The sequence below is a fragment of the Haliaeetus leucocephalus genome, unplaced genomic scaffold (genome assembly GCF_000737465.1).
Source record: "Haliaeetus leucocephalus isolate CR32 unplaced genomic scaffold, Haliaeetus_leucocephalus-4.0 Scaffold206, whole genome shotgun sequence".
Lineage (NCBI taxonomy): Eukaryota > Metazoa > Chordata > Aves > Accipitriformes > Accipitridae > Haliaeetus > Haliaeetus leucocephalus.
Genome location: NW_010972642.1, coordinates 107,151 through 121,310, shown reverse-complemented (window position 1 = coordinate 121,310; position 14,160 = coordinate 107,151). Strand labels below are relative to the sequence as shown.

General features: G+C 37.9%; 1 protein-coding gene across 1 annotated transcript in view; it reads left to right on the top strand.

Moving 5' to 3' along the window:
- The window catches only part of C2CD5 (C2 calcium-dependent domain containing 5), a 65,351-nt gene extending 55,700 nt beyond the window's left edge, over window positions 1-9,651 (top strand). Inside the window, exons 22-28 of the mRNA XM_010566329.1 lie at window positions 26-113; window positions 1,192-1,278; window positions 3,389-3,439; window positions 4,454-4,555; window positions 5,394-5,584; window positions 8,452-8,598; window positions 9,327-9,651. Coding sequence (XP_010564631.1) covers window positions 26-113; window positions 1,192-1,278; window positions 3,389-3,439; window positions 4,454-4,555; window positions 5,394-5,584; window positions 8,452-8,598; window positions 9,327-9,458 — 798 coding nt within the window. The 3' untranslated portion in view covers window positions 9,459-9,651. The remainder of the gene's footprint in view (window positions 1-25; window positions 114-1,191; window positions 1,279-3,388; window positions 3,440-4,453; window positions 4,556-5,393; window positions 5,585-8,451; window positions 8,599-9,326) is intronic.
- The last annotated feature ends 4,509 nt before the right edge of the window (window positions 9,652-14,160 follow it).

Genomic DNA, 14,160 nt, shown 5'->3' with positions numbered 1-14,160 from the left:
TATGCCATATATTTCTGATTTGCAGATCGCAGTCACAGCTGTTGCAATTACATTTGACAAAAACCAAGCATTACAAGCCAACAAAGCCCCTACAGAAAAATCACAGCAAAGAGGTAAGTGTTGTGAGGCATGTAAAGATAAGAGATATTTTTCTTTCCTTTTTCTTCCCCAGTACCTAATGAGTCTATGTTTTAATTTCAGTTACACATACACATTTTTACAGGGAGGTTCTATAAAATTGTAAAGTCATAACATAGAGTGTTTTAAAGGTATATATGTGATCTCCAGCAGGATGACGTACTTATCAAGTATTAGGTGTATGCTTTATGTAATAAACAAACTTACAGTAACATGAAAAAATGTTTGGTATTTCCTTATTTCATGTACCATCTTTCTTTTGAATATTTTTCTCTAAAGAATTAGTGTAACAGATGATGACATTTCCATTGTATTTGGAAACATGTGGTGTATGTCATTAGAGGATACTTGTTCTTATAAGTAGCAAATTTTGTCCTTACTTGAAGAAAGCAGAAAATAAATTATTCATAATACTTCAAAAAACCTCCCCAAAACACTTAAGTAGGTCAGTAATATTTATGGAGATCAGTGAAGCATATAGTATTATGGAGGGAATAGAAGAGACTACTGCAGTCTACATACGTCATCTTGCTAATGAAGCACCATCTTATGCTAGAAATGTATGTATGCAATCTGGGTGTGGGAATTTAGACCGAACTTTGAAGATACTCCATTCTGAAGAATGGAATTAGGTAGTAGAATAGAGCCATATGTTTCTAAAACATTAGTTATACCTTACTTCTTCAATTTTAACAGTAAATTGTTTGTTTTCTTTTACATGAAATAAATCAAATGTTACTTTTTACTGTAGTGTATAGCTAGCTCAGATTGAACTGCAGAATCAAATCTAAAATGCATGAATTGACTTAATATTTTTTTCCTGAAAATACTAAATCAAATCCTGTTCAATGGAACACAGATTCTGTTCAATTTTGCAGCTGCATTTATTGTCAGACACCTAACTGTTTATACAGAACTGCATCACCATATGTGTATGCTGAAAAAATCTATTCCAGTCAGACCTGACTAAATTGAATTTGTAGTGCTTATTATTACTGGCAGATCTTATTTTGGGGGTTAATTATCAACTGGGTATGGGTTTTTTTGTTGAAGCATCTACAGACAATGAAGACCAGCTACAATTTCCATTGGAACTTTGCTCTGATCCCCTTGCTTCTCAACCATTCCCACCAGCTAAAGGTCAGTTAAATGGAAGAATGCTGAACTATTGTTTTTTACTGATTTTGAGTTCTGTCTTTCATTGTTGCAGTAGCTTTAAAATATCTATACTTTCACATGCTTTAAATATTCTTTGCTACCTAAGCATAATGGATATGTTCACTTCCAAAGTAAAATTTTTTGAGAGTCACAGAAGATGGTTTGGCTAATCGTTCTGTATATATTGTTTTCTAGATTTCCCGTAGTTCTTCTATCTTTGCATTTAGAGTATTGAAAATGCTGCAAACCACTGGGTGTTGGGTGTCATTTGACTTAAAGAAGTATAAATTACTTAATAATTAGGCTTGCCTCATACTGCTTTGCTTCTGTAAATGGCCCATATAAAATAACTCCATGTATTGTCAGCCTCAAATAATTAATCTCATAGTTTTAATTGTGGGAAATACTTTATCTAGCAAATACTGGTTGCTGAGCTGAGCAAAATTGCATGCGATTTTTTTTTTTTAAGTGAAAGGAGCCTAAACTTGCATAGTAAACAATTTGTACAGTGCAGCACACTTTGGCTGTTAAACAGCTGCTTTATTTTACCTGAGGTAGAGCTGCATTTTAAGAATGATTGTCACAATTCTTCTATGACTGTATTAAAAATCAGGTAGTCATTCATTGAAATCAGCTGTCTTTATTCTCCATTGTTGGATTACCTACCCACCAAAATGGCTAGTGATAGGAAATTTAGTATCTGTGAATTACTGTAAATGTTCTCTTACTAAAATGTTAGAGCTCCCTTTTTTGCCCATTACATAAATTGTATAAAGGAAGGTGCCTACCACATTTACTTGTATTTTCAGAGGTCAGTTTAATTTCAGCAATAATATTCTTATTGCTTTGTATTTTTTTTCCTAATTTTTATGCATTTTTGTGTGCTTAACTTTTAATTGATCATATTCTGATACTACTAACCTTTCATTTTCAAAAAGAGGAGCTATCCAGAAATTCCTGACTGGTGTCTTTTTCACAGTTACTTGACTGTACTACCTGTATAATGGGCACTGACCAGTAGAGGGTAGCCTGTTCACGTATATAACTTTTCCTGATGTTCTTCACAGTCTGTATTGTACTGTACCATCACTTCAGAGGTTTTCAACTAGATAATTACTTCATCTGTCATTTCTTCACAAGTAGACTCGAGGTTTCATTGTAGTTACATTTACTTAGCAGCTTATTTAATATATCAATACCTTTTTTACATACTTTTCTGTAAGATTGTTATTTTAAAAATACTTGTGTACAACCTTACACAGTAATGACCTTTAATAAATTATCATATAATTTGCAAGACAGATTTAGTAAAGTTAATTATTTATACCAATTTATTATGTGCTATCAAACTATGTAGTTTACTATATATAGCAGATTTTTTTTCTCATTGTTGTGGTTTAACCTCAGCCAGTAGCTAAGCACCACGCAGCCACTCGCTCACTCACTCACCCCCACCCAGCGGGATGGAGGAGAGAATCGGGGAAAAAAGAAGTAAAACTCATAGGTTGACATAAGAACAGTTTAATAGAACAAAAAGGAAGAAAATAATAACAACGATGATAATAACAACAATAAAATTACAATAATAATAATGATAGGATTGTAATATACAAAGCAAGTGATGCACAGTGCAATTGCTCACCACTCGCCAACCGATGCGCAGTTAGTTCCTGAGCGGTGATCCCTCCGGGCCAACTCCCCCCAGATTATATACTGGGCATGGCGTCATATGGTATGGAATACCCCTTTGGCCGGTTTTGGGTCATCTGCCCTCCCTGTGTCCCCCCTCAACTTCTTGTGCCCCACCAGCCTTATTGCTGGCTGGGCATGAGAAGCTGAAAAATCCTTGACTTCAGACTAAACACTACTTAGCAACAACTGAAAACATCAGTGTGTTATCAACATTCTTCTCATACTGAACCCAAAACATAGCACTATACCAGCTACTAGAAAAAAAATTAACTCTATCCCAGCTGAAACCAGGAGACTCATTTTACTCTAAAAACTTTTTTTTGTAAGAAGAAAGCTGTTGTCCTCTACTGCATGACTCTGCTCATACATTATCTGAATGGAATTCATTTTGTCTTGTTAGAAGTCCTGGAGGGTGCAAGTTCCCACACAGGTATTCCTGCTGCTCAGAGAGGTGAGTTTACTTAGTTTAGCCATATGCCAGAACAGAATGAGCATTCTTGGGATATTGGTATACTCTTTTTGGATGTGTCTTAATCCAGGAAGTGTTTACTAGTTAACTGAGAATGCATGCTCTGGTGTGGCTTAATGATATCATAATATTTTGATGTGTTGTGTAATTACAAAAGTCAGATTTGTTAATAATAACAACAGTGTCTCTGTCAGATATACTGATATCACTTTATCTGACAGAAAATTAGTTCCCTGAGAGAGAGCTTTTTTGCTTGTCTTAATTTGAAGTTAGCATGTGTTCCTTCCGTTTCTTCAGAAAAACGAAGAAACGGTGTTTGCAAAACGTTTTTTTTAAGATACGCAAACACTTTTGCAACTAATACCAGAAGTCATAGCAGAAACAACTCTACTTCTTATTGTAATAATAAAGGGGGGGGGGTGTGTGGCTGTGGGGGGGGGGGATGTTGGGGGAAGGAGGACAGCATTTTGTAAGGAAAATTAATTTGTGTTTAAAACTGAGGTGTTGTTTCAGCTTGTGACTCTTATCCTCATCACCAAAGCTTTTTTTCAGTCTGTAGGTTAGCTGTTGATAAAGATAGTTAGGAAGTTTAAATCCTGATCAGCAGCTCTTAGTGAGGAAAAGAGTAGCAATGAAAATTAAAATTAAAAAAGGCTTAAATAAAATTAAAGAAGCCAGAACTTAATACCTAAAATGAGATTAAAAAAAAATAATCTAGCATAAGTCATTAATGACTGTATTTGCATGTTTTTTCAGTGATGAAGTCCCAGTCAGGCAGTTGGTTCACAGCTGGGACATCACCAGAAATCGGTACACTGGTTTGGACAAGTCCAAACCTATACTGTAACTTTTCCTTTAAACAGACCTGGAAAGGGATGTTTGTTCTCTCTCAGACACAGATAATTGCTTCCTCAAAAGGAGCATTGAGATGAGCAAGAGACATCATCCATATTTTTTTCTTTGTTTTTTCTTTTGTTTTTCTGTCTGTGTTTTCAGCAACGTCAATTGATTACAGTTCCTTTGCAGACAGATGCAACAGCTGGATAGAGCTCATTAAACTGAAAGCTCAGACCATAAGGCGCGGATCAATTAAGACAAGTAGGCGGCTGTTTCTACCACGTTATGATAATCTGAGACATATCTCTGATTTCCCAGTGGTGAATAGTGGAGTTTCCTGCCCAGCAATAGTATTACAGATCACGTGTAGAATGAATACCTGAGTGTGAAAACTGCCGACATTGTTACTGTCTTTGTAAGCTAATATAGGGTTTATGAACCAATATCATAAAAAGCAAAGTACAGTATTTCTGTTCACTTAGTAAAAATTAGTTATCAATAAATGTGTACGCCTACTAATTATATAACATACACTGCATGGATGTAGGTGTATGTATGATCTTGGAAAATTTTTGGTGAGAAACAGGAAGCAATCACCAAGGTGACAGTCAAGGCAATGGTCACTAAATTAGCAAGTGGTGAGTTATTTTTCAGTAGTTCTTTGGCCACAGGTCTGACTATCTTGCTTAAATTAGCAGAGATTAATATCTGTTTTAATGGAAAATGCTGCACTGGGGAAACACAACAACTTTCACACTTCCTATAATTTGTTCCTCCAGCAGAATACGTATTTCAAAATGTTGGCACTTTTTCTTTACCTTCACTTTATAACTGATTGTTGTATGTGCAGCTACTTGCCTCGATGTTTTCCTTTGCAGGAATGCCACTCTTCCAAATAAATTCCATTTCAGCTTTTTGTCTTCTTTTGCATGCATTGCATGATAATTTCCTTTCTCACATGATATGGCTGAGCATCACAGGCAGCTGAATGTTGTCACCAAGCTATTTGGAAACCATAAAGAAGAGTTTTTGTGTTTTGAGAAACAGTAATCGATCTTACTTTATAGTTACTTTCTCTTCTTTTTCCCCATCTTTTTAGCTGCTTCACTTGATAAAGCAAGTCCATTGGCTGAGGGATACTTACGGCACCGTTCTGTTCCGTCATGCACCAATTCTACCGTCTCAGTTGTTAAGATGACACCTCTTTCTTTTCTACCTGGGGCAAAAATAACCAAGTATCTTGGGATAATCAACATGTTTTTTATAAGAGAAACCACTTCTTTGCGTGAGGTGAGCTGTATATCAGGGATTAGCACTTTTTGTTAATTATAATAATCAAATAATAATATCTGAAGAGGTTTGAGTTGAGGTATGGCACAGCAAGGGATTAAGAGCTTTTGTCACATGAGGGTAGGTGCTGAATGGGGAATAAGTCACATTGCACCGTTCTTGTCATTAAGCATATAGAGCTGCTTTGTGTTTGGCAGTGTTAGGAAGGGGTTACTTAACTGTTGCGATTGCTGTTGAATTTGGATGTAATGCTAAACCAATGAGTTCTTAAACAGAACTATATGGAGAAAATGGGTCTTTGACCAACAGTGATCTGAGATCATTTGAACCTAAAACTGAGATTAATTTAAATGCTAAAAAAAAAAAATAAAAATAATCCATTCTTCTCTCATTTAGCAAACTCAATGATGAACTTTCACAGTGTATTTGTATTTTGGAATTCTTTGGTTAACAGAAGGTTTCCTGTATCATATATAACTATATTATGCTGAGTGTTCTCAGTAACATAGCTCTGTGTGATGAATGTCTAAGATGTGCCACAGAGTATATAACAACACAACCAGCTTAGAGGGTGTAGCTAGTCATACTCAAACACTGATCTCCAGTCTGGATCTGGACAACAGATAGTCCTCTGAGAATGCCAAAATGCAAGACATGTTCCTTATCATTTTCCTGTCCTTTTGGGAAGTAGCTGCATCCTTCTGCTACAATTTCTGGCCACAGAAATAGAATGTACCTCTTGGTGGTTTGTTAGTGCTAAAGAGTATGCCGTTTCTTGGTAATTACACATTGATAAAATTACAGAGTAGATGTTAATAAAAATGATCAGCTTTCATAAAAATGCGTTGCGAGCTCTCTAGAGAAACTTTGATCAAAAAACATTTTGTTTGGATCTTGCAAGTTATGGCCCCTTTTAACTTCAGAAATCGATGTGAAAAGGACAGCATTTTCAAAAGGATGTGTATGGTATGACCAGGGAAATGGTTACATGACATTTCTGTACTAACTGCAGCTTCTGTAAATACAAATTAACTAGCTGATAACCTTTGGTATCTATGATAGCAGATCCCAGCAGAGGTAGGTTGCTCAAGTATTTGATTCAACTCCTCCATGAAGTTGGGACGGTTGTACAGTTTCTGTGATACTGTCAGTGTGCTATTTCCAGCACCCAGGGCAGCTAATTTAAATTAATTTCATCTGCATAGGCTGAGTCACAAACCAGTTTTAATACTAATTGCACAGTATTGCCCTGAGGCTGTAATGGAGTCAAAACAAAGTGGTCATTATATCAGACTCAAGCAATGTGTTTCAGATTCTGCAGGGAAACAGTTAGCAGCATTTGTGTTTGTATTGCTTTGTATTTTGCTTATGGTGGTTTACAGCATATTGAGGCCCTATGAATGCTTTCATAAGCTGAAATACACACCAGACACTGTGCTTCAAAAGTTAATGATAATTTTTAAGTCCAATTTAACCATTGCTCTTAGGTTTTGCCGTTTACAGGTGAATATTTATAATCTTTTGTTACCTGTTGTCATCAAATCTTATCTTTGGTTTATAATATTACAGAATCCGTTCCACCTCACTGCCTCCCGCCCTGGTCAGTTGCTGTAACTGTTAAAACACTTGGACAAAATCAAAATTTCTTGAGGAATTAAAGACTTGTGTTGAAATTTTGATGTCTGGCTGCATTTGACTTCATTCATGCTTTATGCTTGGATTGGTGAAATTATACTTGCCCTTTTGTTTGTTAATTTTCATCCAAGATATGTTTTCTTATGTCTTTATGAGTCTGCTTCGGGGTAGATTATAGTACCCAGTAGATATGAGGGCAGCCTGTATTTGTTGAAGTTCAGCTTAGCTAGCCTCTTCTTCTACCTGCCTCTTTTATCTTCTCCAGTGGCACACACGCATGTTGGAAGTCTAGTGGTCTTGCCTTTCGCTTTAATTTTGAAATTTTACAGGTATTTTGAACCAATAGTGAGCTCTCTTTCATCAGTTTCTTTCCTCATTTTTTTCTGTGGATTTTTTTTTTTGGTTGGTTGCCTGGTTTTTGAGGTGGGTTTTTCCCCACAATGTAGTTGCTCACATTCTTTCATAAGGATTATTTAGGAAAAAAAACATATTTCACTGTTTTCCTTCTCCTCCTTTCAGAGCAATTTAAATTATTCAGCTTGGCACCAAAGAAGTAAAAATCCCCCACAAGCGCCATCAAGTCAAAAAAACTTAATGAAAAGGGATGGCTAGAAGTTCTTTTAGGCTTCAGGGTGGGGGGGGAGCTTGAATAGCTTGCTTGTCAAGTCTCTGCGCTGTCCCTTGCTTACTTGTATTTTGAGGGATCATTTCTTTAGTGAATGTTGAGAACTAATGACAGTGATTAGCATACATTAAGTTGCAGCAACCAAAGGTGGTGGCCACTCCTTACCAGTAATTTCCAAGGAGTCTAAATCTCTTTTAATCCTCAGTAGAAATTATTCTTTATCTGCTTCCCAGTTATAAAAAAAAATGGGCAGTATCCTTCCTGATGAAAGAAAAAAAGTCATTATTCAACTGTCATTGGAATATTAAATGTTCCTGCAGAGGTGTAGGAATATCTGAAAAGTGTCTGTAATATACTGACTGAAAAGAATACTAGTGACAAATGAATAAGCTACTTGTGATTCTTTTCCTCAAACAGTAAGTTCCATTGGTCTGATTTTTAACTGTGACCCATTAAACAGTGCATGGCTTTTAAGTTCTGTACAACATACCATTTAGGATTCACTGAAATATTCAGCTGATAAAAATGTAGGAAAAGTATTCAGCATCTTGTAGCTATACATAACATAAAATGTAATTTTGTTTTGTTTTGTTTTCCCAAATTTTAGGAGGGTGGTGTCAGTGGTTTTCTCCACGCGTTTATTGCTGAAGTGTTTGCAATGGTGAGAGCTCACGTTGCAGCTTTAGGGGGGAATGCAGTTGTCTCATACATAATGAAGCAGTGTGTCTTTATGGAGAATCCAAACAAAAATCAGGTAAATTATGAAATAACAGTGCTATTGTGATTAGTATGACACAAATACACATTTTATACACTTAAAAAACTGCAACCCTGTAGAGCCATGTCTGCATAACGCTTCTGGATCTCTCATTGTTATCTTTGTTTAAAGAAGCCGAGAGCATTCTTGGACACCTGAGTTAACACAAAATTACAAATATGCTTCATAAATACCCAAATGGGTAAAAATACTAAGTGTACTAGAATGAAGTAAATTGCAGGAAACAGTTGAACAGTAGTGCTGAACTTAACTTAGCTTTTCTGATGTTGTGGTGTTAGGATTTTTATCCTAAATCCACATGAAAATACCTGGAGTTGCTGATATAAAATGCTCTATTTTGGACATAAAGGGACAAACTTTATTAGTAAAGATGACAACAGAATATGGTTCTTTTGGTACACAAAATATGTTCAAAACAATAGTGAAAGCAAGTACAGCTACCCAGATATTTCATTTGTGGTGGTCTTACGAGAATCTGTCTATATGTTTGATAGCACACAAGTGAGTGGATATAAAAGAAAATATGGCATAGATTGCCTCACTAATAAATTCTAATAATTTGTGCATCTCCTGATCTCTGTCGACTTTCTTATTATCTGTGTAGTTCTATCTTGCTGATATAAGTAAACATAAAATATGTTACTATTTAATGTTTGGTAACTGTGTATTGTTGTTGTTTTTTGGTTTTTTTGTTTTTTTTTCAGGCTCAGTGTTTAATAAATGTCAGTGGTGATGCGGTCATCTTTGTACGTGAATCTGAGTTAGAAATGTTACCAGTACAACCTTCTACGGTTGTTTCTCAACCAACAAGTTCTGGAGGAGATGTCACAACATGAAGACAGAAAAAGTGAGATAGTCTTTGCCAAATATAAAGATTATTTAAATGTGGGAATGTTTAGGTTTGCATCTTCAAAATCAGTATCTCCCTGTAACATTAATAGCCAAAATCCAAGACAATCACTATACTTTGTCCTTTAACTTTATGTAATAGTCAGGGCAGCATATTGGCAGGGTTGGTCTGCTTTTTTTTTTTTTCCCCCCCCCCCCCCCCCCAGTACAGTAGCTGGGAAATTAGGGTACTGCAAAGAAAGGAAATTTGTCATTTCCAGTAAATGTCATAAAGGCGGTGATATTCTAATGTAAAAAATGCAAAGTTTGATTTGAAGATGCATTCTTATTTAATTCTGACAATACCATATGTGGAACTTGAACAAACATGTAAACTTGAATGTAAATATTCTGCTTAGTGTTGAAATTAAGCAATGGCATGATTATTTGTTAAAACTAATTATTTCATTGTAAATGAGCATGAAAATCATTCTTGCACAATAAATTTCTTTATAAAATTTACTGCGTTTTTGTATGTGTAATAGTTAAATGTGTATGCTGGATACATATTAAAGATGTCCCACCCCCATTCTCCTCAGAGGAATATTTTTTGTATAGAATGTTACAACCTGCTTATTTAAAATTTGGAGAGTTCATTATCTTTAAATATAAAGTGTTTGAATTAGGTGCTTACCAGAACACTTTACTCATACAGTTGTCTTCCGGAATTGTTGCAACCAAAGCTGCCATAAATTAAATCGCCTGTAAATAGTTGCAGCTCTCTTGATTATTTTGCAAGGCAAATCTTGTTCCCTTTGAAGCTGATGGCAGAATATTAATAACTTCAGAAGGTCTTGGATGTGCCACAAGAAATTGTTTTCAGTGTATATTCAGCATGGGAATACTCTCTGAAGTAGAACATTAAAGCAGCTGTTCGTGATTTTGTTTGTTTCATTTGTTTTGGCGGGTTTTTTGGTAGCTTCTATGGAAGTATTAATGCCATCTTTTAATTTCTAGCTGTTTAAAAGGTCACAATTTCTTCTAGTGTGTTTCATTAGGCATAGAGGAGGAGCTTTCTCATCTAGAAATTTTAATTCTTCTCTAATTACTATTCCAGAAATGACAAACATGTTTTTTAACTCTTACTAATTGGGATTTAGCTTTTCTTAATTGGTCCAGCTGAATAAATGTAACCTGTAGAAAGTTGTACACTTAAACTGCTTTGATTGTTATTTTCTTCTTTCCAGTGTAAAAAAAAAAAAGGGGGGGGGGATGTGTGTACAAATCCATTGTCATTTGGTACATTAGACCTCATACATTTCTCAGAGGCAAAAAAAGGATTATATAAACAAACCAGGGAACTATTTGACTATGTAAGGGAATGAAAACTAAAACACGAGTTAAAAATTTATGTCATTAGTGCACAAAACGCCTTTGAGGAGCTGTGTGCCTACAATGCAAGTTGATTTATGTTCCTTGCTGAGTTCAGAATGACTGAAAAATCATACAAGGTACCTTGGTAGTTAACGACTTCTACCCCTTCAGTCATGACATAATAACAGAGTTTTGTTGTGGGAGAATCATTGAAGTTTCTGCTGAAATGGGAGCAGTTAATGCAAGATACCCTGCTCTTTATGTAATGGGAATTCCAAATGTGCGGAGAAAAACGGTACCATTTGGGATAGTTGTGAGTCGGACAAACATTGCTTTGTCAGGAATTTACTCTGAGAATAGCTGTTTGGGGGTAGGAGCTAATGCAACTTGCTTGTACTAGTTTTGGCTGGGATAGAGTTAATTTTCTTCACAGCAGCCGGTATGGTGCTGTGGTTTGGATTTGTGACAAAAACTTGGTTGTTAACACAGGGATGTTTTAGCTAGTACTGAGCAGTGCCTGCAGAGACTCAAAGCTTTCTGTTTATCGTGCCGTCCCCTCCTCAGCGAGTACGCTGAGGGCGGGTGAGAGGCAGGGAGGGAATGCAGCCCAAACAGCAGACCCAGACTGACCACAGGGATGTCCCGTACCGTATGGTACCCTGCAGTGCTGGGTTAACCCCCAGCATTGCTGCTTCCTCTTGACTTGAGGTATCCAAATGACAGAGGGTAGAGTGAAAGCAGCCCTGTTCCTCTCTGCAGCCCTCAGAAGAACCACTAAGCTTGGGTTTGAAACCTTCAGGTCAATATTGGGAACATATGGGCTCGGAACGGGGCGTCGGGAGGCAGGCTGACGCAGTAGCTTAAGCGTTGAAACACTCGTTTTTAAACTCACGTCGCTTACGTTAGTCACGACAAGGCTGACAGGCTGAGGGTTTCCAGTGGCAGGAAAGGACTCCGTCTTTCTGCGGCTCTTCCTTCCATGTGCGGGCTAACTTTCTTCCCAGGTTTTCGAGAAGACGGCTGCAGAAACCCTGCCTGGAATGAAAGCAAGCCGGGCTGCTGCTGCTCCTCAGTACAAATGACCCCTTCAGGTAACACTTTTCATTGGTATGCCTCGAGTGTTTCACAAAACCGGTGGGTAACATTTCTCAGCTTTACCGTTGAAGTAACTGAGAGGTGCGAAGCAGCGCGCCGAGGCCGCGCTGGGGGCAGCGGGAGAAGCAGGGCTCGCTCCAGGCATCGAACCGCCGTGCTGGGGAGTACGGGGTGACAAATGACAACCGGCCAAAGACCGATTCGTGGGGTGCTGGGTCTGTTGTCATTGTACCTACGTGATGAACGCGTTGCCTGAAAAATGGACCTTAGTCTGCACCAGTATAGCTGGAGTTAATGATCTTAAATAAAAATTGACTGCGTATATCAGTCAATGGGCAAATTGCTGAGTAGAAGCTGGAGTCTGAAATTGGTGATTTCGTTTTTGGAAACGGGACTCACGTTTCAACTGATTTGCAGGTTTTTAGTGTAAACATGCACATACACATTAAATGATGCACATTTATTTTTGTTGCAAAAGCATTTCTATTAATGCGTATAGAAATATCTCCTTAAATTGCAGGGAGGAGAGGAGCTAGGGTGATTACAATTTTGGTTTTATTTTCCTTAAAATCAGATGTCTGTAACATTTCAATCAAGGAGAATCTTTGCGTGGAAACCTTGTGAGATTTTGGAAACATCAGAGTAATTACAACCTTGTGAGCGGAATGTTCACTCCTGAAGAGCTTTTAAATTTTGAGGGAGTGCAGCCGAGCTTGGTAAGCTTTGAAGAGATGCCATTACCTCCTGGTGTGCACTCTAAAAGCCAGAGGAGTAAGTGAAAGCACTTGCAGACAGCAACCCTTCGTATTCCTGCCTCCCTTCTCTGCCCAGGCTACCTGTGCCCTCTCTGTAGCCGTGTGGCACCTCCCCTCCCTGGGATCCTGCCCTGGGCTGCGCTTTCTTCTTCCTTCTCTCTCTGCCCCATCTCCGGAGGGTTCGATTAACCACAGGTTAGCAACAGCACAGGCGCTCCTCTGCATGGAGGAGAGGAGACCGCCGTGTTTAAGTTTGGAAATTGCAGATTCTGTTCACACTTCTCACAGGATAGCAGAGCTATCTGCATTGCAAAGCTGCAATTCAATTTTCAAGCTTTTATTGAAATTGGTGATCTGTTTATACTTTGGTCTCAGTCCAAGGGTTGGTGCCGTTTGCATGAGTGGAAACGGCTGAGAGAAGGTGAAATGGAAAAGTTGCTTGTTATTAAATTGTCATAATCTCCCACCTCGGTCTTCCCCAGTGTTCAGATCTTGCCCTTGCGCTGCGTCCTATGTGCTTCGTTACCAATTTACTCTGTCAATTGAAGTTCTGTGTGCAGGGTGATCGGAGTACACTGGTCTCGAGGGATCTCTCGTTCATGCCAGAAAGCTGCAAACAGGCTTTTAAATTGTCACTTTAATTTTACATGTATCAACTGTTAAACTTACCCAGAGGCCACGTGAAGAGAATGAAACTTGGCAATAATGCGTTCACACCACCATTTCTGTTGACAGTGTCAGAGCACTGTTTGTTGAAGGTGAAATGCTCTTGTGTTTCAAATACCGTTCCTGGTTTTGACTGTTTCCACAACTAGCAGCAGAGCACATCTGTGGGCCAGCTAACAGCCCAGGAAGAATTTGGCGTCTCCAGACTATTTCCCTATCGCCACTGTAGAAGAAGAGGGGCTGAGATAAAGAAGGGAAAGGCAAGACATGGGGTAGATAAAAGAAAGTAATGTGGGCAGGAGAAACAAGGAAAGAGCACAAAATGAAGTTGAGTGTCTACCAACAAAAAAATCACAGGAAGGAAAATAGCTGATTGGAGAGACAGATAGATAAATGACTCCCTAACCAAAATAAACAGGAAATACTGAAAATGAAGTATGATAATGTGTTGTTTCAGCAACCGCTACAGTAATGTCTTGCTCTCATGTGAAACTTTTCATCATTAGGGCTTGAATCACTCTGCAGAGATCTAGATCGTTGTCCAGATTTACAGCGAGGGGCAACAAGACTGACTCACAGGACTCAACCTCTTGAATCCTCCTTTGAGAGCTGCTATGTTTTGCCACAGCAGAAGACACGGCTGATGGTCTGAGGTGTCCCCACTGCACTTCTGCATGTGGGAATCATGGTCTTGCTGAGTTAAATGTCACAGAACAGTGTCTAGTTCTTTGTCTTTTTGTCTTGGAGGGGGTCACTGTCAAATATAACTGCACTTCTACTCCTCTTACTTGAAGGAGAATAGCCATATTTTTGTACCTGG